Source organism: Acinonyx jubatus, chromosome E4 (assembly GCF_027475565.1).
Source record: "Acinonyx jubatus isolate Ajub_Pintada_27869175 chromosome E4, VMU_Ajub_asm_v1.0, whole genome shotgun sequence".
NCBI classification, from domain to species: domain Eukaryota; kingdom Metazoa; phylum Chordata; class Mammalia; order Carnivora; family Felidae; genus Acinonyx; species Acinonyx jubatus.
Window position 1 is genome coordinate 38,090,448 of NC_069395.1, and position 26,928 is coordinate 38,117,375.

The 26,928-nt window shown below is 38.4% G+C and overlaps 1 protein-coding gene across 2 annotated transcripts in view; it reads left to right on the forward strand.

Annotated features, from left to right (window-relative positions):
- The window catches only part of FLVCR1 (FLVCR heme transporter 1), a 44,525-nt gene extending 17,964 nt beyond the window's left edge, over positions 1–26,561 (forward strand). The window contains exons 4-11 of one of the 2 annotated variants that reach the window (XM_053208754.1): positions 2,009–2,076; positions 3,565–3,668; positions 13,231–13,341; positions 13,841–13,946; positions 14,365–14,476; positions 15,868–15,935; positions 16,092–16,182; positions 26,397–26,561. In XM_053208754.1, the coding sequence (XP_053064729.1) occupies positions 2,009–2,076; positions 3,565–3,668; positions 13,231–13,341; positions 13,841–13,946; positions 14,365–14,476; positions 15,868–15,935; positions 16,092–16,181 (659 nt within the window). In that variant the 3' untranslated portion in view covers position 16,182; positions 26,397–26,561. Of the gene's footprint in view, positions 1–2,008; positions 2,077–3,564; positions 3,669–13,230; positions 13,342–13,840; positions 13,947–14,364; positions 14,477–15,867; positions 15,936–16,091; positions 19,076–26,396 lie in introns of those variants that run through there. The other variant, XM_027074469.2, reaches the window with a different exon arrangement.
- Positions 26,562–26,928: the final 367 nt, after the last annotated feature.

Genomic DNA, 26,928 nt, shown 5'->3' on the forward strand with positions numbered 1-26,928 from the left:
AATAAAAAAAATAAATGGGGCACCTGGGTGGCTGAGTCGGTTAACTATTCGACTTCGGTTCAGGTCATGATCTCATGGTTCGTGTGTTCGAGCCCCACGTCGGGCTCTGTGCTGACAGCTCAGAGCCTGGAGCCTGCTTTGGATTCTGTGTCTTCCTGTCTCTCTGCCCCTTCCCCACTCACACAATGCTCTCTCTCGCAAAAATAAAAAATTAAAATTAAAAACAATTGTAATAAAATAAAATCTTAAAAAATAATAAAACATAAACCCTAAAGAAAAAGATTGATAAGTATGATTACATTAAGATAATGGTCTTTTCTAAAAAGATATCACGGGGATATCACTGGGTGGCTCAGTCTGTTGAGCATCTGACTTCAGCTCAGGTCACAATCTTGCAGTTCATGAGTTCAAGCCCCGCGTCAGGCTCTGTGCTGACAGCTCAGAGTTTGGAGCCTGCTTCAGATTCTGTGTCTCCCTCTCTCTCTCTCTGCACCTCCCCTGCGCCCGCTCGCTCGCTCTCTCTCTCTCTCTCAGAAATAAGTAAACAGTGGAAAAAAATAAAATGAAATGAAAAGACACCATAAAAAGTGAAAAGACAAGACATAAAGCATGAGAAAGTGTCTGTGGTGCATATAACCAACAAAGGATTAGCACCTACAATGTAAAAATAGCTCATACCACTCACTGAGAACAAACAATTTAAGGGAACCAGAAGGCCTTTATGTGTTTGTGTATTACTCATGTATGATGCTAAACCTTATTACTTATCAAAGCAATGCAAATCAAGACAGAGTAAGAAATAATATTACATGTATTCAAGTTGGCAAAAAAAATAAATATTTTTTAGTCTAGAGAAAAATATGGCAAGAATATGGAGTAAAGGAACTCTGCGAGTAGTATAAACTGATAAAACTGTTCGAAAGACCAATTTGGCTCTATCCAGAAAATAGACATTCTGCTCCTAGATATAGACTTAGAGAAATCCTTATATGTAATAACAAAAACATAATATTCATTGCAATATTATTTTAAATAGCAAAAAATAGGGAAAAGCCTTAAGTGTCTATTGACTTTACAAGAGATCATTAAATTGCAGTATTTTTCACACAATGGACTATTAAATAGTAGAGAAAACTAATGAACCAGAATTTAAAGTATTGCCTCAGGTAAATCTCAAAATCATAATATTGAGTGATAAGAGCAAGCTGCAGATGATACACGTATATTATAATATCTAAAACAATAAGCGCTGACATCAGGAAAGGAGTTACTTCTGAGAAAGAATAAGAGAGAAGAACAGGATTAGAGAAGATCTAAAAAATTAATCTAAAGCAAAAATGGCAAAATGTTAAGGGTTTATGAAGCTGGGTGATGAGTAAGGGTATTTGCTAAATTACTATCTGCACTATTTTCTATGCTTGAAATATTTAATAATAAAGAAAAAGAAAGAATAAACGTAGGTCTTGCTAGGTTGAGAGGCTTACCTAAAGTCATGCAAGATATGCCAGGAATCCTCAAGATTCAAACGTAGTCATGTGCTTTCTGATAACCAGCTGTTTTTATTTTTCCCTTTTTACATATTCTGTAATTAATATTATTTTACTAATTGCCTTGAAATCTTTGATGCAGGGGTGACATCTCTGAAGTAGGGATTCTGTCTTCTGTTTGAACATTCATTAGCTCGAGTACACTGTAGGTGCTCAATAAGCAATCCGTTCAGTGCTTGATGGCTATGTACAGTGTTATGCATGGAGACATTATTTATGGTTGGCATATCTGAGTCTAAGTAATAATAAATGATGTAATGACAGAATTTTACTATTGTAATCTCTAGTAAGTTTAGGTATTAAATTGATCACTCCGTATCCTGAAAGGGAATGGCAAGAGTTTTTAGTTTTCTGTCAGCTGTCTAGGAAATACATGCTATTTTCACAATTGCCCCAGAGTGCTCATATCACATTATGAACTAGTAAGTGGTGCATTTACAATTTTCTGTTTGTTATTGTAGGTATCATAACTGGAGCATTTTATTCAGTTTCAACATTATTGAATCAAATGATATTGACATATTACAAGGTAAGTGTCTGTGCCGTGTCACATGCCTGGCCAAGAATGTTTCTTAAGCAGTGTGATTCCTGTTAGTGTGATCATAAGATTAAAGATTTATAGGGTAACCAGCTGGCTCAGTCAATGGAGTGTGCGACTCTTGATCTTGGGGATGCAGGTTCGAGCCCCACATAGGGTATAGAGATTACTCAAAAATAAAATCTTGGAAAAAAAAAGGTTTATGACCTTATTGCTTTTAAGAGATTTATATTTGTTTTAATTGAGAATACATTTAATCTAATTTATAAAGCACACAAAATGGAAAGCAGAGGTTATTATTACAGTGATAATACCTAAGTCTTTTTTTGATACTTTTTTTTTAATTTAATGTTTGTTTATTTTTGAGAGAGAGAGAGAGAGAGAGCGAGAGAGCATGAGCGGGGGAGGGGCAGAGAAAGAGGGAGACACAGAATCTAATGTAGGCTCCAGGCTCTGAGCTGTCAGCACCGAGCCTGACGTGGGGCTCAAACCCGCTGATTGCGAGATCATGACCTGAGCTGAAGTCAGATGCTTAACCAACTGAGCCACCCAGGCACTCAATACTTTTTTAAAAAAATGTGACTGGTTATATGGGAAAAGACAAAGAGACAATTTTAAAGGAAACCAATCCAAATATAAAGAAGTAAATATCAAGCTGTGACCTCTCTTTCCTTTTGAAAGGAGAAAGCAGTTGTAATATATAAAAACAGATTAATCTCCTCAGACTTCTGTGAATTCTAACAAAGATCATTGCATTTTCTAACCATGGAGGAATGGGAAAAATTTCTTTTGATTTCTCCCACATTTTAGGTTTTCTTTTTTTCTGATTTGAAAATAGAATGCCCTTCACATGTTCGTTACCTGCCCCCTAAACCACTCACCCTAACAGATATACTAAATTTCCCACTATATTCTATGCTTAATTTTATCTGATTATTTCCATTGACTGTGGAATGTATGGGAATGTGAAAGATCTATTTGAATTAGAAGTATCTGATTAACTTCTCTTGATTTTTGTTTTTTAATTAATTTATTTAAATTCAAATTAACATACAATGTAGTATTGGTTTCAGGAGCAGAACCCCATGATTCATCACTCACATGTAACACCCAGTGCTCATCCCAATGAGTGCCCTCACTAATGCCTATCACCGCTCCAGCGACCCTCAATTTGTTTTCTGTATTTAAGAGTCTCTTATGGTTTGCCTCCCTTTCCATTTTATCTTATTTTTCCTTCCCTTCCCCTATGTTCATCATCTGTTTTGTTTCTTAAATTCTACATATAAGTGAAATCATGATATTTCTTTTTCTCTGATTTATTTTGCTTAGCATAATACATTCTAGTTCCATCCACATTGTTGCAAATGACAAGATGTTCTTTTTGATTGCTGACTAGTATTCCATTGTGTATATATATACCACATCTTCTTGATCCATTCAAGAAGTATCTGATTAACTTCTTATGAAAATTTTTTTAAGGGAGAAGAAGTGAATGCTGGAAAGATTGGGCTAACATTGGTAGTGGCTGGAATGGTGGGCTCTATTCTTTGTGGCTTTTGGCTTGATTATACCAAAATATACAAGTAAGTGATGGTAGATAAATGTACAGTGTACAACCTAAGGTATTTTGGGTTTAATGGAGACTGTGATTTTTATTTTCAGAAATTTAAGAAGTGTTATTATTACTGAAAGACTTGGATTTTAGATGTTCTTAGATTCCCTTCTCTTCTAAGTGAAGTCTGTCTATCTATCTATCTATCTATCTCCCCTCTGGTAACCATCAGTTTGTTCTCTATACTGAAGAGTCTGTTTCTTGGTTTGTCTCTCTCTCTCTCACTCTTTTTTTTCCTTTGTTTGGTTTCTTTCTTACATTCCACATATGAGTGAAATCATATGGTATTAGTCTTTCTCTGACTGACTGATTTCGCTTAGCATTATACTCTCTAGCTCCATCCGTGTCGTGGCAAATGCCAAGAGTTCATTCATTTTTTTATGGCTGAATAATATGCCATTGTGTGTATATACTTTACCCATTCATCTATTGATGGACTTGGGCTGCTTCCATAGTTTGGCTATTGTAAATAATGCTGCAGTAAACATAGGGGAACAATTATTTTCATTACTAAATGCTCCCCATGATAAATGTAGTTACCATCTGTCACTATACAAAGTTCTTATATTATTGACTATATTCCCTATTCTGTACTTTCCATTCCCATGACCTATTTATTTTATTACTGGAGGTTGAATCTCTTGATTCCTTCACCTCTTTTGCCCACACCCCCCCCCCCACTCCTACAACCACCAGTTTGTTCTCTGTATTTATGAGTCTGTTTCTGTTTGTTTGTTCATTCATTTTGTCTTTTAGATTCCACATGTAAGTGAAATCATATGGTATTTCTGTATTTCCGTCTGACTTATTTCACTTAGCATAATGCCTTCAAGGTCCATCCATGTTGTCGCAAATGACAAGATTTCATTCTTTTTTTACAGCTAATATTCCATTGTATGTGTGTGTATTCTTTATTCATTTATGTATGTAAATACATACATATTCTTTATTCATTCATCTATCAATGGACACTTAGGTTGCTTCAATATCTTGGCTATTATAAATAATGCTGCAGTAAACATAGGAGTGCACATATCTTTTTTTTCTCATTTTCTAGCTTTTATTATTATTTTTTCAAACATAATTTATTGTCAAGTTAGGTAACATACAGTGTATACAGTGTGCTCTTGGTTTTGGGTGTAGATTCCCATGATTCATTGCTTGCATACAACACCCAGTGCTCATCCCAAGAGGAGTGCACATATCTTTTTGAATTAGTGTTTTTATTTTCCTGGGGGAAAGCCCAGAAGTAGAATTACTGGATCATGTAGTATTTCAATTTTTAATTTTTTGAGGAACTTCCATACTGTTTTCCATGGTGGCTGCATCAAGCTACATTTTACCAACAGTGCACAAGGATTCCCTTTTCCACATCCTCACCAACACTTGTTATTTCTTGTGTTTGTGATACTAGCCATTCTGAAAAGTATGTGGTGACATTTCATTATGGTTTTGATTTGCATTTCATTGATGATTAGTGATGTTGAGCATCTTTTCATGTGTCTGCTGGCCATCTATATGCCTTTGGGAAAATGTCTATTCTGGTCCTCAATTTTTAATTGAATTATTTGGTTTTTTGGTGTTGAGTTGTATTAGTTCTTTATATAATTTTGGATATTAATCCTTTATTGTATATATCATTTGCAAATCTTTCCCCCATTCAGTAAGTTGCCTTTTCCTTTTCTTGACAGTTTCATTTGCTATAGAAGAGCTTTTTAGTTTGATATAGTTCTAATAGTTTATTTTTGCTTTTGTTTCCTTTGAGGAAACAAATACAGAAAAATATTGCTAAGGAGAATGTCTAAGAGGTTACTATGTGTCTTCTTTTAGGAGTTTTATGATTTCAGGTCTTACATTTAGGTCTTTAATTCATTTTGATTTTATGTTTGTGTATGGTGTGAAGAACTGTTCTGGTTTCATTCTTTTGCATGTGGGTGTCCAGTTTTCCCAGCACCCAGTTACTGAAGAGACTATGTTTCTTGCCTCCTTTCTTATAGATTAATTCACTGTGTAAGCATGGGTTTATTTCTGACTCTCTATTCTGTTTTATTGGTCTTTGGGTCTATTTTTGGGCCAGTACCATACCGTTCTGATTATTATAAATTTGTAGTATAATTTGAAATATGGGATTATGATACTTTCAGTTTTATTCTTTCTCAAGGTTGCTTTGGCTATTTGGGGTTTTTGCAGTTTCATTTTCTTTTTAATACAGTTGTGAATGGGATTGTTTCCTCAATTTCTTTTCGTGGTACTTTGTTATTATTGTATAAGAACACAACAGAGTCTGTATATTAATTTCATATCCTGCAACTTTACTGAATTCATTCGTTTTAATAGTTTTTGGTGGAGTCTTTAGGCATATATAGTATCGTATCATCTGCAAATAGTGACAGTTTTACTTCTTTCTTACCAATTTGGATGCCTTTTATTTCTTTTTCTTGTCTGATTGTTGTGACTAAGACTTCCAATACTATTTTGAATAAAGGAGGTGAGAATGGCCATTCTTGTCTTGTTCCTCATCTAAAGAAACGTTTTCAGCTTTTTATAATTATGATGTTAACTGTATTTTTGTCACATATGGGCTTTATTAAGTTGAAGTATGTTCTCTCTAAACCTACTTTGTTGAAAGCTTTTATCATGAATGAATGTTGAATTTTGTCAAATGCTTTTCTGCATCTGTTGAGTTGATCATATGATTTTTATTATTGATTTTGTTAATGTGGTGCATCACATTGATTTATTTGCAGCTATTGAATCATCCTTGCATCCCTGGAAAAAATCCTACCTGAGCCTTTTAATGTATTGTTGAATTCAGGTTGCTAATATTTTTGTTGAGGATTTGCAGCTGTGTTCATCAGGGGTATTAGTCTGTAATTTGCTTTTTTGTAAGGTCTTTGTCTGGTTTCAGTAGCATTGTAATGCTGGCCTCATAAAATGAATTTGGAAATGTTCCTTCTTATTATATTTTTTGGAATAGTTTGAGAAGTATAGATATTAGCTCTTTAAATGTTTGGTAGAATTCACCTGTGAATTCATCTGGTTCTAGACTTTTGCCCTTGGGAGGTTTTTGATTAGTGATTCATTTTTGTTACTAACAACCAGTCTTTAGATTTTTCAACTTCTTCCTGAATCAGTCTTAGAAAATTACATGTTTCTAGGAATTTATCCATTTCTTCTAAGTTGTCCCATTTTTTGGCATACGATTTTTCATGGTATTCTCTTATAATCCTTTGTATTCCTCTGGTGTCAGTTGTAATTTCTTTCATTTCTGACTTTATTTATTTGGGTCTTCTCTTTTTTCTTGATGAGTATGGCTAAAGGTATGTAAATTTTGCTTACTTTTCAAAGAACTGGCTCTTAGTGTCATAATCTTTTATAGTCTCTATGTCATTTATTTATGCTCTGTTCTTTATTATTTCTTTGCTTCAACTGACTTTGGACTTTCTTTGTTCTTATTCTAGTTCCTTTAGGTATAAGTTTAGATCATTTATTTGAGATTTTTCTTGCTTTTTGAAGTAGGCCTGTATCACTATAAACTTCCCTTTTAGAACTGCTTTTGCTTTGTCCCAAAGATTGTGAGCTACTATGTTCCCATTTTCATTTGTTTCCAGGTATGTTAATTTTCTCTTTGATTTCTTCATTGTCCCTTTGGTTATTTGGTAGCATATTGCTTAACTTCCATGTGTTTGTGTTTTTTCCAGTTTCTTCTTGTATTTTTTAAAAATGTTTACTTTTGAGAGAGAGAGAGAGAGCATGAGCAAGCAGGGTAGGAGCAGAGAGGGGGAAACAGAGGATCCGAAGCAGATTCTGTGCTGATAGCAGAGAGCCTGATATGGTGCTCGAATTCACGAACTGTGAGATCATGACCTGAGCCAAAGTCGGATGCTTAAATGACTGAGCCACCCAGGCATCATTATAATTTTTAAATTTATTCTTGATTTCTGGTTTCATACCATTGTGGTCAAAAAAGATACTTGATATGATTTCAGTCTTCTTGAATTGATTGAGACTTGTTTCGTGGCCTAACGTGATATATCTTAGAGAATTTTCCATGTGCACTTGAAAAGAATGTGTATTCTACTGTTTTTAGATGGCATGCTTTGTATATATGTTAAGTTTATCTGGTTTTAATGGATTGTTCAAAGCCACTGTTTACTTATTTTCTGTTTGAGTGATTTATCCATTAATGTAAGTATGGGGGAGGGGCGTGTTAAAGTCCCCTACTGTTACTGTATTACTCAATTTCTTCCTTTATGTTTGTTAATATTTGCTTTATATAATTAGGACTTCTATGTTGAGTGCATAGTTATTTACAATTATTATACCTTTTTGTTGGATTGATTCCTTTATCATTATGCAATGCCCTTGTTTGTCTTCTTTTACAATCTTTGTTTTGAAGTATTTTGTCTAGGGTCGCCTGGGTGGCTCAGTCAGTTAAGCATCCGACTTTGGCTCAGGTCATGATCTCACAGTTTGTGAGTCCAATCCCTGCATCAGGCTCTGTGCTGACAGCTCAGAGCCTGGAGCCTGCTTCAGATTCTGTGTCTTCTTCTCTCTCTGCCCCTCCCTCACTCATGCTCTGTCTCTCTCTCTCTCTCTCTCTCTCTCTCTCTCTCTCTCTCTCTCTCAACAATAAATGTTAGGGGTGCCTGGGTGGCTCAATTAGTTAAACGTCCGATTTCAGCTCAGGTCACGATCTCGCGGTCTGTGAGTTGAGCCCCGCGTCGGGCTCTGGGCTGATGGCTCAGAGCCTGGAGCCTGCTTCCCATTCTGTGTCTCCCTCTCTCTCTGCCCCGCCCCCGTTCATGGTCTGTCTCTCTCTGTGTCAAAAATAAATAAACGTTAAAAACAAAAACAAAAAAAACCACACACAAAAAACAATAAATGTTAAAAAAAAATTTTTTAAGTAAAGTATTTTGCCTAACCTAAATATTGCTACCCCAGCATTTTTTTTTTTTTTGCTTCCATTTGCATGAAATGTCTTTTTCCATCCCTTCACATCTGTATGTGTCATTAGGTCTGAAATGAATCTCTTGGTGGCAGCATATAGATGGGTCTTGTTGTTTTCATCCATTCTGTCACCTATGTCTTTTGATTGGAGCAGTTAGTCCATTTACATTTAAAGTAATTATTGATGCGGGGTGCCTAGGGGGCTCAGTCAGTTAAGTGTTCAGCTTCAGCTCAGGTTGTGATCTCACAGTTTGTGGGTTTGAGCCCCATGTCGGGCTCTGTGCTGACAGCTCAGAGCCTGGAGCCTATTTCAGATTCTGTGTCTCTCTGTCTCTCTCCGCCCCTCCCCCACTCATGTTCCATCTCTGGCTCTCAAGAATAAAATAAAACATTTTAAAAAAAGGTACTTTTAGACCTTTTTTTTAAATGTTTATTTATTTTTTGAGAGAGACAGAGCACAAGCAGGGGAGGGGCAGAGAGAGAGGAGGAAACAGAATCTGAGGCAGGCTCCAGGCTCTGAGCTGTCAGCACAGAGCCCATTGCAGAGCTTGACCTCACAAGCTGTGAGATCACAACCTGTGCTGAAGTCAGATGCTTAACCGACTGAGCCACCCAGGCGCCCCCCCCCAAAAAAAATATTTAAAGTAATTATTGATGCATATATACTTACTGCCATTTTAATTGTTTTATGATTGTTTTTGTAGTTCTACTCTGTTCCTTTCTTGCTCTCTTCCTTTGTGATTTGATGACTTTCTTTAGTGTTATGCTTGGATTTCTTTCTCTTTATTTTTTGTGTATCTATTATAGGTTTTGGGTTTGTTGTTACCATGAGATTCATATATAACATCCCATGTATATAGCAGCCTATTTGAAGTTGATGATTGCTTAAGTTGAAATGCATTTTGAAAGCACTATTTTTTTACTCCCCCCTCCACTTTTTAGGTATATGATGTTATATTTTGCATCTTTTAGTTTTTATCTCTCAGCTAATTTTTGTAGATATAATTGATTTTGCTACTTTGTCTTTTAATCTTTATAGTAGCTTTATAAGTGATTGATCTACTTCCTTTACTATATGTTTGCCTTTGCTAATGAAATTTTTTCCTTTCATAGTTATCTTACTTCTATTTATGTCCTTTTTTTTTTTTTTTCTGCTTACAGTAGTCCTTTTAGAGGCACCTGGGTGGCTCAGTTGGTTAAGCGCCTGACTCTGGATTTCGGCTCAGGTCATGATCTCACAGTTTATTGCTTCGAGCCCTGTGTTGGGCTTCATTAGTCCCTTTGACATTTCTTGTAAGGCCGGTGTAGTGGTGATGAACTCCTTTAACTTTTATTTGTCTTGGAAACTCTTTATCTGTCCTTGAATTCTGAATGATAATCTTGCCCGGTAGAGTATTCTTCATTGTGGGTTTTTTCCTTTCAGCATTTTGAATATATCCTTCTACTCCCTTCTGCCCTGCAAAGTTTTTGCTGAGAAATCAGCTGATAGCCTTATGGAGCTCCCCATGTACATAAGTATTTACTTTTCTGTTGCTGCCTTTAAGAGTCTTTAACTTGTTGACGTTTTAATTATTATGTGCCTTGGTGTGGTCCTCCTTGGGTTCATCTTCTTTGGGGCTCTCTTTGTTTCCTGGAATTGGATGTCTGTTTTTTTTTCTCCAGGTTGTGGAAGTTTTCAGCTATTATTTCTTCAAATAAGTTTTCTGCTCTTTTCTTTTTCTGGGACCTCTCTAATGCAAATGTTAGTATGCTTGATGTTGTCCCAGAGGTCCCTTAACTTCCTTATTTTTAAAAATTCTTTTTTCTTTTTTGTTGTTCAGCTTGAGTATCTTCCAGATCACTGATTCATTCTTCTGCATGCTCTAATCTGCTTATTGATTCCCTATGGTTTGTTTTTCATTTCAGTCATTATATTCTTCACCTCTGGTTGGTTCTTTTTTATATTTTTATATTTTGTGTCTCTTTTGTGAAGTTCTCAGTGAGTTCGTCCACTCTTCTCTCAAGTCCTGTGAGTATCTTTCTGACCATTACTTTGAACTCTGCCAGGTACATTACTTACTTATCCCTGTCTTGTTTAGTTCTTTTTCTGAGATTTCTCTTTGATGCTTTTCTTTGAGACATATTCCTCTCCCTTCTTTTGTCTGACCTTCTGTGTTTGTTTCTGTGAGTTAGGTGGAACAGCTACCTCTCCTGGTCTTGAAGGAGTGGACTTATGTAATAACATCCCCTGTGTAGAATTTGTGTGCCTGGCTGCTTTGGCTGATTAGCTGGAGCTGCATTTGGTCCAGGCCAAAGATCCTGGGGTGCTCTGTGCCAAAGGCCAGCCTGGTGGGTGGGACAAGTAGAGTTGCAGCAGATAGAGTCTGGAAGGGTTCCCCTTGCAGGACAGATGGGGCTGGTGTGTGCTAGGGGCCTGGACTCTGTTCCCATCTGTGCTCTCCAGGGGGAGGAGGAATGTAAACAGTGGTGCTCACTGGCATCTCCAAACCCAAAGTGAGTTCCAGCAGTTTCCCCGTTGTTTGGTAGATGTTCTAGTAGTAAAAGTTGCCCTTTAAACCACTGTTTTGTTTTTTTATTTTGCTGTGCCCCAGGCCAGACGAATCTGCATGGGGGACAGTTCTGTGATACCTTTCCTACTGCAGACCATAGGGTCTGCAGTGGGGTTCCCATTGTTACCCTGTCTCTGTCTCTCTTGCTGTTCTCTCCATGGTCCCTCTATGTTCTATTATGCAGAAACTGTTCAATCAGCCCTAAGGTCTTCTTCAGGAGGAATTGCTCTATGCATGGATTCTACGTGTCTGCGGGAGGACATGAGTTCAGGGTCTTCCTAGCCTTCCATCTTGGGCCCCTAGGCCAACAGTAGCTACACTTTTTAACAGGCAGAAACTCCCCATATGCTTGGGAGAAATGAATGAATGTAACTGTGCATAAATGAATAGAAGGAAATAAAATGAATGAATGAAATATGGAACGGTCACCTTTATATCTTCTGTACCTTTCAAGGCCCAAGATCTGTTTGATACCATTATGTAAGCCCTTCCAAAGACCTCCAATGTTGAAATTCTCCAAGATAATTTTCCCATAATTTAAGATAGTACTTGCTGTGGCTTCATTATTATGAAATGTTAGCTTACAGTGAAACCCATTCAATCTGTAGATGAAGGGAACATATGTAAAGAATTAAATTTATTTATAGTCTTTGGCCCACTTTACAATTAGAAAACTTGCTAGGCATAGGAGTATGTTCTTTTTGGCCTTGATTTTGTTCTCAGAGTAACTGCCATTCATTCACCAAACTTCTGTTGTGGGCATAATTCGTCTAGGAATTATGACAAGCAATATAGGATCCCTGTCTTTAAGACACTTGTAGTCTAAAAGGGGAAAATAAGGCATGCATATATGAAAAAATAATAATATAACAGACTAAAATCAATGTCATAAGTCCAATAGATGTCTGTCATGTGACAGTTATGTAGCTACTAAAATGATAAGGGAACTTGGAAGAAGAGACAACTTTGTAAGCTGCAGTGGTTAGGAAAGGTGTTTTGGAAGAGGTAAAATTTGAACTGAATCTTGAGATACAGCTACAGAACTATCCCATTTGGTGGCACAAAAATTATTTTATCCATATGAATATTCCTTCCTGTCTGAGCACTGGATGTGGTGTGAGTTTTGTTGATTGCTGCTGTTGAATCTTAAATGTAAGCTTTATAAATGTGAGCTTTAAAGTCAATGCTTTGGGGCGCCTGGGTGGCTTGGTCGGTTAAGCGTCGACTTCTGCTCAGGTCATGATCTCACGGTCTGTGAGTTCAAGCCCCGCGTCGGGCTCTGTGCTGACAGCTCAGAGCCTAGAGCCTGTTTCAGATTCTGTGTCTCCCTCTCTCTCTGCCCCTCCCCTGTTCATGCTCTGTCTCTCGCTGTCTCAAAAATAAATGAACATTACAAAAAAAAACATTTAAAGTCAATGCTTTGTGCTATCAACAATAGCCAAAGTATGGAAAGAGCCCAAGGGTCCATGGAGTATTACTCGGCAATGGAGTATTACTCGGCAATCAAAAAGGATGAAATCTTGCCATTTGCAACTATGTGCATGGAACTAGAGGATATTATGCTAAGCGAAATTAATCAGTCAGAGAAAGACAAATATCATATGACTGCACTCATATGAGGACTTTAAGATACAAAACAGATGAGCATAAGGGAAGGGAAGCAAAAATAATATAAAAACAGGGAGGGGGATAAAACATAAGAGACTCTTAAATATAGAGAACAAACAGAGGGTTGCTGGAGGGGTTGTGGGAGGTGGGGTGGGCTAAATGGGTAAGGGGCATTAAGGAATCTACTCCTGAAATCATTGTTGCACTATATGCTAACTAACTTGGATGTAAATTAAAAAATAAATTATAAAAAAATAAAAGTAAATAAAGTCAGTGCTTTGGTGGAAACATTTTTCCATATAAGGGAAACCTAATTTTGAAAACCAAGGAATTTATTACTGTATGGACGGAGCAATGGTTAGTAACATGATTTTTATATGCCTAGGAAAATCAGACAAAATACTAACAATTTTGTTTTTGTTTTAGACAGACTACTCTGATAGTTTACATTTTATCTTTTCTTGGAATGGTTATATTTACTTTCACATTGGACCTTGGATACAGTATCGTTGTGTTTGTTACTGGAGGGGTGCTTGGGTAAGCATCAAATGTGTTTAGGGGGAATGATAGCATGCTGTTATAATTGTGAAATATTACTACTATGGTTTTAAATTTTTAGTTCATCCAAATGTCCTTAAAAATATTTTAAACTTTAAAGAATCTGTGCTGTGCATATAAATTTGTAATTCTTTAGAATACAAAAAGTTTGAAAATGTTTTTTGGTATATATGACAGGTGAAAAATGATAAGCCTTACTTAGTCCAGGTAACATTATTTAGTTAGAAAAACAACTGACTTAGCGAATCAGAGGTAATTTTTTTTCAGAAAAAGGAAAACTTGGGAACTGCTTTGCTTTTCAGTTCTTCTGTCCTTGGACTGATTGGTGAATAATAATAGGGGCTTGCTTTCACACATCAAGTTCAAAATCTTTAGTTATTTGATCACTAGAATAGGGCTGAGAAGTAGAATGATTGCCACAGTGTATGCTATTGTCCTTCAGTTAATTGTTTCTGTAATTTTGGATTTATTTTCGTAGTTTCTTCATGACTGGTTACCTCCCATTGGGTTTTGAATTTGCCGTTGAAATCACTTACCCTGAATCTGAAGGCACCTCATCTGGTCTTCTTAATGCTGCCGCACAGGTAAACCCCTGACCTCTCTTAAATCTGAGATGAGTAGTTTACAGACTATTCTAAATTTTTTTTTTAATGTTTATTTTTGAGAGAGAGAGAGAGACAGAGCATAGTGGGGGAGGGGCAGAGAGAAACAGAGACGCAGAATCCAAAGCAGGCTCCAGGCTCCGAGCTGTCAGCACAGAACCCGATGCAGGGCTCAAACTCATGAACTGCGAGATCATGACCTGAGCCAAAGTTGGTTGCCCAACCAACTGAGCCACCCAGGCGCCCCAGTTTACTGGGTATTCTAGTGAATAAGAAGTTTAAACTTTCTGCCTTTCCAAATCATATGAATAAAATAGTTAAGAAGAGTTCTCAGGAAAACATTACACTTATTTCAAAGAAGCAAATTCAACAACAGTTATTTCCTCTTATTTTATTTTAGATATTTGGAATTCTGTTCACATTGGCTCAAGGAAAACTCACAACAGACTATAGTCCTAAAGCAGGAAACATTTTCCTCTGTGTTTGGATGTTTCTAGGCATCATTTTAACAGGTAAATGAGGGTATTTTCCTGACAAAAGTACTTGTGTCATATCGTCTTTATATCTTTCACGTATATTGATTCTCAGTGGCTTCCAGAACTCAAAGGGAGAAAGGAAATAAAAAGCGGGATTACTACTTATTTTTTCCCAAGGATATGAATCTATGAATTAATTTTTCAGATTTTAACTTCAATACCATTACTATGCATAAAAACCAAAGCCAGCGTATGAAGAGTCGGTAAAGATCTGGAATCGGCAGACCTGGACTCGAGTTCTGACTCTGCTGCTCACTCGCTGTGTGACTGTAGACAAATTGCTTAAACTCTCATATCCTCCTTTTCTCATTCACGTAATAGGGTATTAAAAAGCCTGCCATAGAGGGTTGCTATGAGGATTAACTGAAGTGGTTCATGAAAAGCTCCTAGCATGGTGTCTGGCACTTAGGACGTGCCCAGTCACGTCAGCTGTTACCAGAATGAGTGGCGGTGGAAACGGCACAAGGGATGGTTAGTCAGTTCTTACACTTCTTAGGTGTAATCGGAATAGACATGGGCAGGAACGACGGCGGTGCCCAACTTTTAGAGAAGGAGCATGGGAAAGGACTTTAATCCGTACTTTGTCCGGGTGCATGAGCATAAAAGTGGATTTAGAAGCAAGGCTTAATGTCCACAGTGTTTCCACACCCACGCTGGCTTCTACTGTTATCTCACTCTGTTAATTTCTCTCTGCAGTCCTTTTCCCTACTCAGACGGCAGCTAAACTCTTATACGGTGTACGGATACCTGCCAAGCAAACCACACTTCTGCCTCCTTGCCCTTGTCCTTGATGCTCCAATGATCCCAAACTCCCTCTGGTGCCAAATTCTTGGCTGTTCTATTCCTGTCTCACATTCTTTGCATATCCTGTTTGCTGCCTGCCTAGATGCCTTCCTCTCTCTTCTTATCTGCTTGACAAGTTCCTACTCATTTTTCAAGTTTCAATGCAAATATGTCTTCTCTGGCAAGCCTTCCCAGAATTTTCTCTGGACTGACATGGGCTTTTTTTCTCCCATGTTCCCACTGTACCTTGTACATATGTGCATTATTGCAATTATCCTACAGTGTTATAATTGTTTGCATGGTAATATTTACCTAGATGGGCGAGTGCTCTATGGAAAGAATTGTGCTTTTCATCTTTGGTTCCTAGCATCCTGTATTTATTCATTAATGAATGATTTGCTAATTAAGCTAATGGCTTAGAGAGGCCCTGGTATTATTTCATGCTACAAGGATGCTATTGGATATTACGGTACTACAGTGTGCTGAATTTGACAATATCAAAGAAGACTTTGTGCCGCTTAGAGAAAAGCATATCCATATATGCTCTTTGGTAACATCAACTCTTTGGGGTTTTTCTGTTTCAGCATTAATCAAGTCTGATCTCAGAAGACACAATATAAATATAGGAATTGCAAATGGTGATATTAAAGCTGTAAGTAATGAATATTTTTATGATTAAACTATTGAGAAATGTGTGAAAGCTGTCTGTCTAGTCAGCTATTTTGTATTCCTGAGCCAATCATTGATCTGCCATAATGGCAGATGCCAGATGCTGTAAGTTGTTTTTATTTCCTGATTCTTTCTGCAGGTACCAGTTGAAGATACAGTTGAAGATAGTCCCACAGATCAAGAATCAAAAACTATTGTGATGTCCAAGCAGTCAGAATCGGCAATTTGAGGTGAAAAAAAAGTTAACATCATGCGATACTTGAGCAGTAAGGCTTGGTTTAAACGTTATGGGATATGGATACTTCCTTGAAAATTATTACGTGACCCATAATTATTATCTTGCTTAATTGTAACCTTAAGCAATATTTTGCTTAGCAGACTTTGGCTCATCTCATATTAACACTACCATTTATCAACTGAGCCTTCCATTCATAGTCCTCTCTTGTCAACCTGAAAGTAAGCTTCTTGATGTGTATTTTCCAAAAGTGGTTTTGTTGTGTTTTGTTTTGTTTTGTTTCTTTGTAGAAAATGGAAGGTTGGAAGGCTTTCTGAAATGATAATGTGGAGGCCTAATCCCCGTAAATCACATAGGACTTCATGCAATTTAGAACCAAGTGACCAATATATTCCTAATTGGCTCCTTTCCATTGTTCTGATCTACTGTCCAGTGACCCTCAGTAGGAGTACATTACACCAACACGACACTCCTGGCCCATCAAAGGACAGCACTGGGATGACACCTGCACGGAACCTCTAAGATTTTTCCCATTTCTTATATTCTTGTTAAACAGTGCTTTGTAACGTGTACTGTCAGTGGCCATCAAAACTATCATGGGAACAGGTTGAACCCATGACTTTGGTCTTAGACTTGAATTCTAATGAAGCTAAGGGGCCCAGACAGACTCATTATCTTGAGTTCTCTGCACTGCCTTCCTACCATGGTATAAATGCTAATACTATTTTCTCACTTCAACTTGACAGTAATTTTGTACCCACTGCCTTGCTTACTCTTTTTTCAACACGGGCAAGATTGGAGATATTGTCACTTCAGCTCCATACCACTCAGAGTAAAGCAAATATCACAGTAAAGTGACTCAAATGAATTCTTTGGTTTCCCAATACACATAAAAGTCATGTTTACACTGTTCTGTAGTCTAGTAAGTGTGCAATAGACTGCAGGAACAATGGACATACCTTCAGTGAAAAAAGACTTATTGCTAAAAAGTGCTAACCATCAGCTGAGCTTTCAGTAACTCATAATCACCACCATTGGTCACCAAAACAAATATAATAATGAAAAAGGTTGAAATATTGCATGAATTACAAAATGTGACACAGACACAAAATGAGCAAATGCTTGGAAAATTGGCACCAATATACTTGCTCAATTCAGGGTTGCCCCAAACCTTCAAGTTGCTGGGGAAAAAAAAACAAACCCACAATATCTGTGAAGTGTAGTAAATCAAAGCACAATAAAATGAGGTATGCCTGTATATATAACTTTGTAGTAAGAAAATGTCATCCTATGTGTTACTGGTTTTTTCATGTTTTCTTGTATCATCCCTAATACTTTTGCTTCAGTATTGCAAAGAAATCTATGGTGACTTAGCCTAGGAGTTCTCATTTAGTGAAGACCTCTTAAGATGCTTTAATTCTCTACTAACATCTGTATGACCATTCTCCTTTGAGGAATACTGTGCCCAGGTATGTGCTCCTGCAGTGTATTGTGGGAGTGTATCCTTTCTTCACCCGACTGTACATACTGTTCCAAAAGTCTGCTCTTTCACATGCTCAGGGTAAGGAGAATAGGACCAAATGTGCTTCTACAGTGCCTACCACTGCGTTTTGTTTACAGTGAGAATTTACATGTTGTTCACGTCCTGACTCTCTAAGCTCATAGGGAATATCTTTAGAATACTAACATCTAAACAGCCATAGTATTTACATTGTGTCCACATAAACAACAACAACAAAAAGCCAATCAGGTGTGCCCTTGAAGTAAATTAGCAATTCTGATTTGGGCAGATTATATGCATTGCTTTATGTTGATATTGTAACATTCTCTGTAATCAAATGACAGTAAATGATGTAGAATCTTACCTGGAGAATGTGTCACCAGAAGAACTTAGCTGGGAATCAGAAGCTCTGGGTCTGTGACTGTCTGGGTCACAGACCTGGGTCTGTGTCCCTGTCACTCTCTGGGCAGCGTTTTCCTTATCCATATAATGAATGTATTCACTTTGATCTCAAAGACCTTTTTTGCATCTTCAATGCCATTCATCATGGGGTAGACCAAATCAGGTACCGTGGGAACTTAAATCTAGCTAGAGAAAAATCCCCTAGAGAATTGGATTAACAGCTGTGATTGTTACTTTGTGGATCTGGGGGATTTAAAATCTTTTTTTTTTTTTTTTTTTAGCTTTTTTATTCAGTTGGTGATAGCTCAGGCAGAATATGCTGAATCATTAACTTCCTTAGATATTTACATTATAGGTTTTATGACCAAAAATATATCCTAAGATCCCTCCTAAATAATTATTTTTATTTTTGAACTATCAGTGTTGTTTTAAACAATCATGTACTTGTTGAGTTCCCTAGCTTTTGAAAAAAAATTACAGATAAAGGTTGGAATACTTTATTTCCGAAAAGCATATGCATATATGTCATGTGTATCTTTCTTTGTTGATTAGAGAAAGGATGAAATAGGATGTGACAAAACGCAAAATGAATTGATAATTTTTCTGTATTTTGAGTTAAAGTTGCCTGTAATTTGTGAAACAAGAAATGTCATATAATTCTATGTCTGATCTTTGGAAAATAGAGTTGGGTAACCATCACTTCTGTAAATTTTAACAAAATAATTTTAGAAAGAAATTGGATGCTTTCAAAAGCTGTTGCATTTATAAATTATGCAGAAAAGAAAAATACTAGCTTTTGCCTTTTGTGAATGTTGGAGAAATGTCTTTAAAATATTGTTTATATGTAAACTCAGAATATGCCAGAAGAATTCCTATCTGTATGAAGTCATCTTTCATGTTTGAAATTTTGCTTTTTGTACTATTTGTCTGTATGCTTGTTCTTCAGTGTTTCAGACCTGAAATAAATTTATTTTTTTAATGTTAATTTTGTGTGGCTTTTTGAAAAAAATTTTAAGCTGTTAATTTATTTTTTGAGAGAGAGTGTGAGCCAGGTGGGAGATGGGTGGGGCAGAGAGAAGGAGACAGAATGTGAAGCAGGCTCCTCACTGTCAGCACGGAGCCCAACGCAGGCCTCGAACCCCTGAACCTTGAGATCATGACCTGAGCCGAAGTCAGACACTTAACCGACTGAGCCACCCAGGCACCCCTAAGTTCTGATACTTAGGTACACATGGGGAGTGGAAAGGGACTGTAAGATTTCAGAATGAGCCAAGGAGGGAGCAAGTGTTTTGTGGAGCACAACAAGGAGACCAAGTTCACCAGGGTCAGTGCTCAAACAGCACAGCAGTGAGGGATTAATCTCCTCCCCTTGCTTTTTGGTGCCTGACCCCTCCTTGGGCAGATAGGTGCCTACAAGGAGCCATCTGGGACACTACACCTAAGCTTCAGACTTTACCCGTTTCTCCTGGGAGCATGTGCCTGCGTGGTACCTTATATGTATAGCAGGTGTTAATTTTTTCTCAAGACCTTGCTGATTAACATAATAAAACCAAACTCTAATTTTCTTCATTAAAAAATAGATATGATGGACGTGCATTCTTCATAAGAGTCAGTGAGATAATACATGAAAAAACATTTAGCTGAAAGCTTGACATAGCCAACACTCAAACGTTTTGGCTACTATTTTTATGCATTAATGATTGGTAACTAGCAACATATTACCACTTAAAAGTATTTGGATTTGAAGAGAAAAGTTCAAGTGACTTACATCAAAAGAATACCAATGAGGAGTGCCTGGGTGGCTCAGTCAGTTAAGCGTCTGATTCTTGACTTCAGCTCAGGTCATGATCTCATTGTTCATGGGTTCAAGCCCCTTGTTGGGCTCTGCACTGACAATGTGGAGCCTGCTTGGGACTCTCCCCCTCTCCTCTCTCTCTGCCCCTCCCTTGCTCGCTCGCTCTCTCTCTCTCTCAAAATAAATAAACTTAAAAAAGAATACCACTGAGAAAAATTGAGGTTCTGGGGAGCATAGAGAAGACACTTAGGGAGGAGGAGAATGACCTGGCAGGAGGCTGCCCCTTCCACAGCCTCCTGAAGCTAGTCCTGGAAGACTAATAAACTGGTTGGCAAGGATTAAGGAAATGGTGAGATTGAGAGTGGAGGCTGGATGAAAGATTAGCCTACAGCAGTGACTTCCAAAGGTTTTGGTCCCAGAAAACTTTTACAGTTAAGAAGCATTGAGCAACCTCAGGCGCCTGGGTTGCTCAGTCAGTTAAGTGTCCGACTTTGGCTCAGGTCATGATCTCACAGTTTATGGATTCGAGCCCCGCATCAGGCTCTGTGCTGACAGCTCGGAGCCTGGAGCCTGCTTCAGATTCTTCTGTATCTCCCTCTCTCTGCACCCCCCCCCCCCAACGCATGCTCTAGCTCTCCTTCAAAAATAAATAAACATCAAAAAAAAAAAAAATCATTGAGGAACCCAAAAGAACTTTTGTTTTTCTGAGTTATAGCTGTCAATATTTATCATACTAGAAATTAAAACAAAACTATTTTATTCATTTAAAAATAACTTCATTACATCATCACATAAATTACATTTTTATGACAAATAACTATTTTCCAAAACCAATATAGTGAGAACAGTGATACTTTTCAATCTCTAAAGACTACAAAAGCCTTCAATGTCTGGCTTCATAGAAGACTGCTGGATTCTCATACCTGATCCTACCTTCAATCTGTAGAGATATGCTACTTTGACGTGTTTGAAGAAAAAACCTTGTGCACGTGTGCAGTTGGAAAAGGACAAGTATTTTAACAGTCTTTTCAGATAATTGTAGGTATTCTGGACACTGTGGCAAGTTGGAACTGGTAGTATCTTAAAGGTTAGTTGCTATGTGGAATCTGAAGCCATATCAATAAACTTTTCCTATTTTGTTAACATTAACATCCAATGGTCTGTCTTGTACTTTCAACAGATCTTTAACGGTGCATGGTTTTGTAACATTATGCACTGGCATTTGGAAAGTATTACTTCACTGAGTTACGCAGCTCTTCAAAAGATTGATATATCTCTGGGGCGCCTGGGTGGCCCAGTCGGTTAAGCGTCAGACTTCAGCTCAGGTCACAATCTCACGGTTCGTGAGTTCGAGCCCCGCGTTGGGCTCTGGGCTGATGGCTCAGAGCCTGGAGCCTGCTTCCGATTCTGTGTCTCCCTCTCTCTCTGCCCGTCCCCCGTTCATGCTCTGTCTCTGTCTCAAAAATAAATAAACGTTAAAAAAAAAAAAAGATTGATATATCTCATTATATGACGCCAGATAAGTCACATTCGTTAATACCTCTGATCTCATCAGAAAGGCTTTTAAGTGTTGGGAAGCAGTCAAGCTCATGTGAGTTTCCTAAAATTTGTTTTGGCAGATGCAGGTTTTCCTGATGTTAAAGTAGTGAAAAAGGCAAATCACTTCTTTACGGTAGTATTAAAGAGTTTGACACGGATTCCCTGAAAAGGGTCTTGGGGACTCCTAAGGTTCTGCCAACGACACTTTGAGAACCACTCTTCTAGAAAAGAGATTGGCTGTCATCAATGCAGTCAATGATTGACAGTGTGAGAAACTAGGGAGAGTGGACAGAAGAACAAGGTCAAAGATCAAAGGCCTCTAATGAGACAGATGGAGGAAGAGTCATTCATTGGAGACAGAAAGGAGCTTGTGGGAAAGAAAGGTAAAAACTGGGCAGCCAAAGAGAAGAGAATAAACTGGAAGCCATAAAAAATGTTACCCATACCTCTTTTCATACTACTTTAATTATAATTAGTGCGGTATTTCAAGATGAAGTTTCCAGTTTTATTTGGTTTTATAAATAGCTAAATGTTAAGGCGAGGCATGAAATATAACGAGTACATAGCGTTGTATCTGTTACCATTACCCTCTAGTAAACGGGGCCTTTAAAATCTAAGACCTTTCTCAGTTCCCATTGAGAATTGCTAGAATGACATTTAGATTGTCAGTGGAAAAAAACTTTCATCCAGGAAAAAAAAAGATACCATTCTTATTTTCCACAGCAGGCAAAGATGTATAGACAAGTAACACATTCTGAAGTCAGTAGTTTCTCCTGTGACCCACCTGCCCAGTCAGCTTTCAGGACCAAGACACCTGCCTATACCACGCTGCCCCTCCCTCTCTGCAAGGGGAGACAGTCATCTGTGTAGGTGACAATCTGCCCCGAAGTGACTTCAGGGTTCTTGATAGGATCCTGTGCCTGGGAAATGCCTTTCTGACATCTCACAGAATGTGAGATGTCAGATACCTTTTTGTCTCCAAAGAGAGGTAAGGTTTCAGAGCACACTGACCACCAAGAGGGGATATCTTTTCTTAAATCTGTACTAAGGTCTAGAGATGTCCTTGAGCAGGTTTGAATGGAAGGGAGGAAGAGACGTGGTCTGGAGGCCCTCCTTTGATAAAAGAGGAGAACGATATGGGGGGTGGGGGGCATAGGGGAGCGGGAATCATGAAGATAAGGTGTGTGAGCTTCATTTTCCACTTAGACAAATGCCTGATATTGTTTTAAGTATTCATTTGCATTTTCCCTTTCATTTGTTATTTTAAGCCCATGATGAAATGGTCATTGTAAAGAGAACAAACTGTTAGAAGCTGGCAGAAACTGGATTTCTGGGGCGCCTGGGTGGCTCGGTTGAGCGTCAGACTCTTGATTTTGGCTCTGGTCATGATCTCAGGGTGGTGGGATCGAGCCCCAAGTCAGGCTCCGTGCTGAGTGTGGGGCCTGCTTAAGATTTTCTCTCTCTCTCTCTGCCCCTCCTCTGCTTATGTGCGCACACACTCTCTCTCAACTTAAAAAAAAAATTAAAAAGGAACTTGATTTCTGGTTGGAGCCTCTCGGTCTTGATTGATAAATGCTGCTTGAGCACCTCTCTTTCTCTGGGAAATGTCTGGTTCTTCCGGGGACTGAAATGGCTCCTAATCCCTGAGATTAACTGACAGATTAAGCTTTCATAAAGCCTCACGATGCACAAAAACTAAGTTGAAATAAGAGTGAGAGTTATTTCCTTTTCAGCAAAAAGCCTGAATCCTTCAAAACATATTCTTGACCCCAAACTAAGACAGATAAGCTCTGGATCATCCTGTCTAGAGCAGGATCTATGTATGGACAGAGGCTCCCAATGCATCATCAGGAGATTAGTATTAGAAAAGACATCCTTGGAGAAATGTCACATGGGCATAGATTCATTGCCTGCAAATCTATGCAGTCCTCAGTACTATTATTCATAAGACAGTTTAGTTTCCTTGTATGGTTAGATTATGTTATTTACGTACATTATTTTAGTGCACCATAGGCCCTCTGAAAGCATCCGTCATGGATTGTTGTATTTTCATTTTCGTTTGTTTCCATATATTTTTTAATTTCTTCTCTAATTGCCTGGTTGACCCACTCATTCGTTAGTAGGGTGTTCTTTAACCTCCATGCTTTTGGAGGTTTTCCAGACTTTTTCCTGTTGAAAGCATCCGTCATGGTACGTAGGGTAAAAACATGGCCTTTGGGAACCTGGTCTTAGGTGAGAAACATGACTATGATCTTGGGAAAGTAATTTAAACTCTGAATTTCTGTTTCTTCCCTTACCAACTAGAATAATACTTCCTACCTTGCAGGTTTTGAGGTGAGGATTAAATTTAAGTGGAAGGCACACAGTAGATCCTTAACAAATCCCATCCACTGTGACTCTCATTGTGAGAAACTGTATAAACAGGGACTGAGTGCTGATAACACTTGAGAGGCAGTGGACTGATTTGGGAGAGCGTGTGTTTAAGTGTTTGAACTTGACATTATTTATAGCAACTGCCATTAAAATCATTGATATCCAAAGTATTTAACCACTTCCGTGTGCACGTGGGTGTGACACTGGACACTGGGCAAAGAAAATGAAACAAAACTTAATTCTGAAGAGATGGTGAGATCTGGACAGACAGGATGGGAATCAAAGGAACTTGGGCACCAAAGAACAAAACTGAGATGCTCTTGGAGGCAGGGAAAAAAATGGTTTCTGTGTTACTGCACAACCCACAACAAAAGAAATTAAGCAACAAGCTAAGAAGGAAGCTACCCACAAGTCCACTACCTTTATGCAACAATTTCTCCTTGTTCCCTTTTCGTTCACATGCATGCATAATCTCAAGTAGGTATAAAGCAATTTGCGTATTTAACATAGTATAAAGCAATTTGCGTATTTAACAGGCATTTTCCAGGTTGTTATACGGGCTTTATAACCATTGTTTTATTCCTATTTTTATTTTTTTCAGTTTTACTGAAAAATAATTGACATATAACATTGTAGTAGTTTAAGGTGGACAATGTAATGATTTGACGTATAAATATTGTGAAATGATTACCATAAATATTGATGTATAAATACTGCAACCTGATTACCATAATAAGTTTAGTTAACATCCGACACCTCACGTAATTACACATTTTTCTTCCTGTGATGAGAACTTCTAACATCTATTCTTTTAGTACCTTTCAAATAACCATTATTTAAAACAAAACAAGACAAACCAAAACAGCAAATAACCATTATTTAAGATAACTGCATAATATCCCAATAAGGTTGATATACCACAATTTACTTAATGTTTCTCTACTCATGGACATTCATTCATTTACTTATTTGACATTTATTGAGCATTTACAATTTTGTCAGGATTTATGAGAGGAGCTGGAAATATAAAACAGTGTCCCTCTCTCAAAATGCTGTAAGACAAGAAAACAAATCAGCTCCTGATCAGGGACTATACACGTGCAAATGAAAAGGGAGCCCCAGAGAATCAGTATCCCCTCCTGGGGGCACCAACGCGCAGCCTCTCACTCTTGGAATCAGGCAAAGCTTTTCTCTTCTGTTGAACAGAGGAGGGAGAGAGGATTGTGACACTTGGGAAGCCCGAATTTTATTGTTTTATGCCCCTTATGCCTCTCTGCCCACCCTCACCTTCTAGTTTGTCCAAACCTCTCAGCTCCTTCCATCTCACTGTGATATTAAAGCTTGAAGTGTAATCCTGGATTATATTTGTATTTTATTTTATTTATTATTATTTTTAAATGTTTGTGGGTTTTGTTTTGTTTTTTTTTATACCTTCTTTAAAAAAATTCAAGTTTATCTATTTTGAGAGAGAGAATGTGCACAAACAGGGGAGGGGCAGTGAGACAGGGAGAGAGAGAATCCCAAGCAGGCCCTGCACTATCAGCACAGAGCCCAATGCAGGCCTCGAGCCCACAAACCAAACCTTGAGATCAAGACCTGAGCTGAAACCAAGAGTCAGATGCTTAACTGACTGAGCCACTCAGGTGCCTCATATTTTAGTTTATTTTTTAAAGTTTATTTATTTTGTGGTGGGGAAGGGCAGAGAGAGAGAGAGAGAGAGAGAGAGAGAATCCCAAGCAGGCTCCAAGCTGGTCAGTGCAAAGTCTGAGGCAGAGCTGGATCCCATGAACCATGAGATCATGACTTGAGCCAAAACCAAGAGTCAGAAGCCTTTGGGCTCTGTACTGACAGTTCGGAGCCTAGAGCCTGTTTCCGATTCTGTGTGTGTTTGTCTCTCTCTGTCCCTCCCCCGCTTGCACTCTGTCCCTCTCTCTCAAAAGTAAAAACTGAACATTAAAGAACAACAAAAAAAGAGTCAAACGTTTAACTGACTGAACCACCCGGATGCCCCTATATTTGTATTTTAAATCGGTCTAGGCTGAATGGATAAAGCTCAGACGGCCTCAGTTGGCCAGGAAGATCATGTGTGGCCTTGCACCTCCTTGTGTCCCTGAAATCATTCTGCTTTGGGCTTGTGCCTCTTCGACCGACCAGCAAATCCGGCTTTTCCTTATGAGCACTGAAAACAGGGCTGCCCGACCAGGAGACCCACTGCCACTCCAAAATGGGAAGAGCACCCCCTCTACTGGTGGTTTCATGAACTGTTCTGGACTCCTTGCCAAAATTTCACCCGATTGCTAGGAGGGAGGATGGGTGTGTTTGGGGGGATGGGTGATAGAGGGATGCCAGTTCATTTTAGCCAAATCTCCAAACCGGGGGGAGTCACTTGCCCCAAAACACACACACACGCGCGCGCGCGCACACACACACACACACACACACACACATTAAGCAAGTGTCCTCACATTCCCACTGTCTGGGGTACATAGCATGAGAGACAGTGATGAGCATTAGCCACCAACATGTGTAGTGACACTTTCAAGGCAAATACAGGCATATCTTGTTTTACTGAGCTTTGCAGATGTTGCATTTTTTACAGATTGAAGGTCTGTGGGAACCCTGCATCCAGCAAGTCCTTCGGTGCCATGTTTCCAATAGCGTTTGCTCACTTTGTGTCTCTGGCTCACCTTTTGGTAAGTCTCACGCTTTTCAGGCTCTTCCATTACTATGACATGTGAACTGCTGCGATCTCATGATAAAACCTGAGCGGATGAGGAGCTGCTTCTTAAGAATGAGGATAGAAAGTGGTTTCCTGAGCTGGAATCTACGGGTGAAGATGCTGTGAGGAATGCTGAAATGACAACAGAGGACTTAGAATATTACATGAGCTTAGGTACTAAAGCGGCAGCAGGGTTTTACAGGACTGAGTCTGATTTTTTTGTTTTTATTTTTTTTAATGTTTATTTGTTTTTGACACAGAGAGAGACAGAGCATGAGTGGGGGAGGGGCATAGAGAGGGGGAGACACAGACTCCAAAGCAGGCTCCAGGCTCTGAGCTGTCAGCACAGAGCCCGACACAGGGCTCAAACTCACGAACTGTGAGATCATGACCTGAGCCGAAACCAAGAATC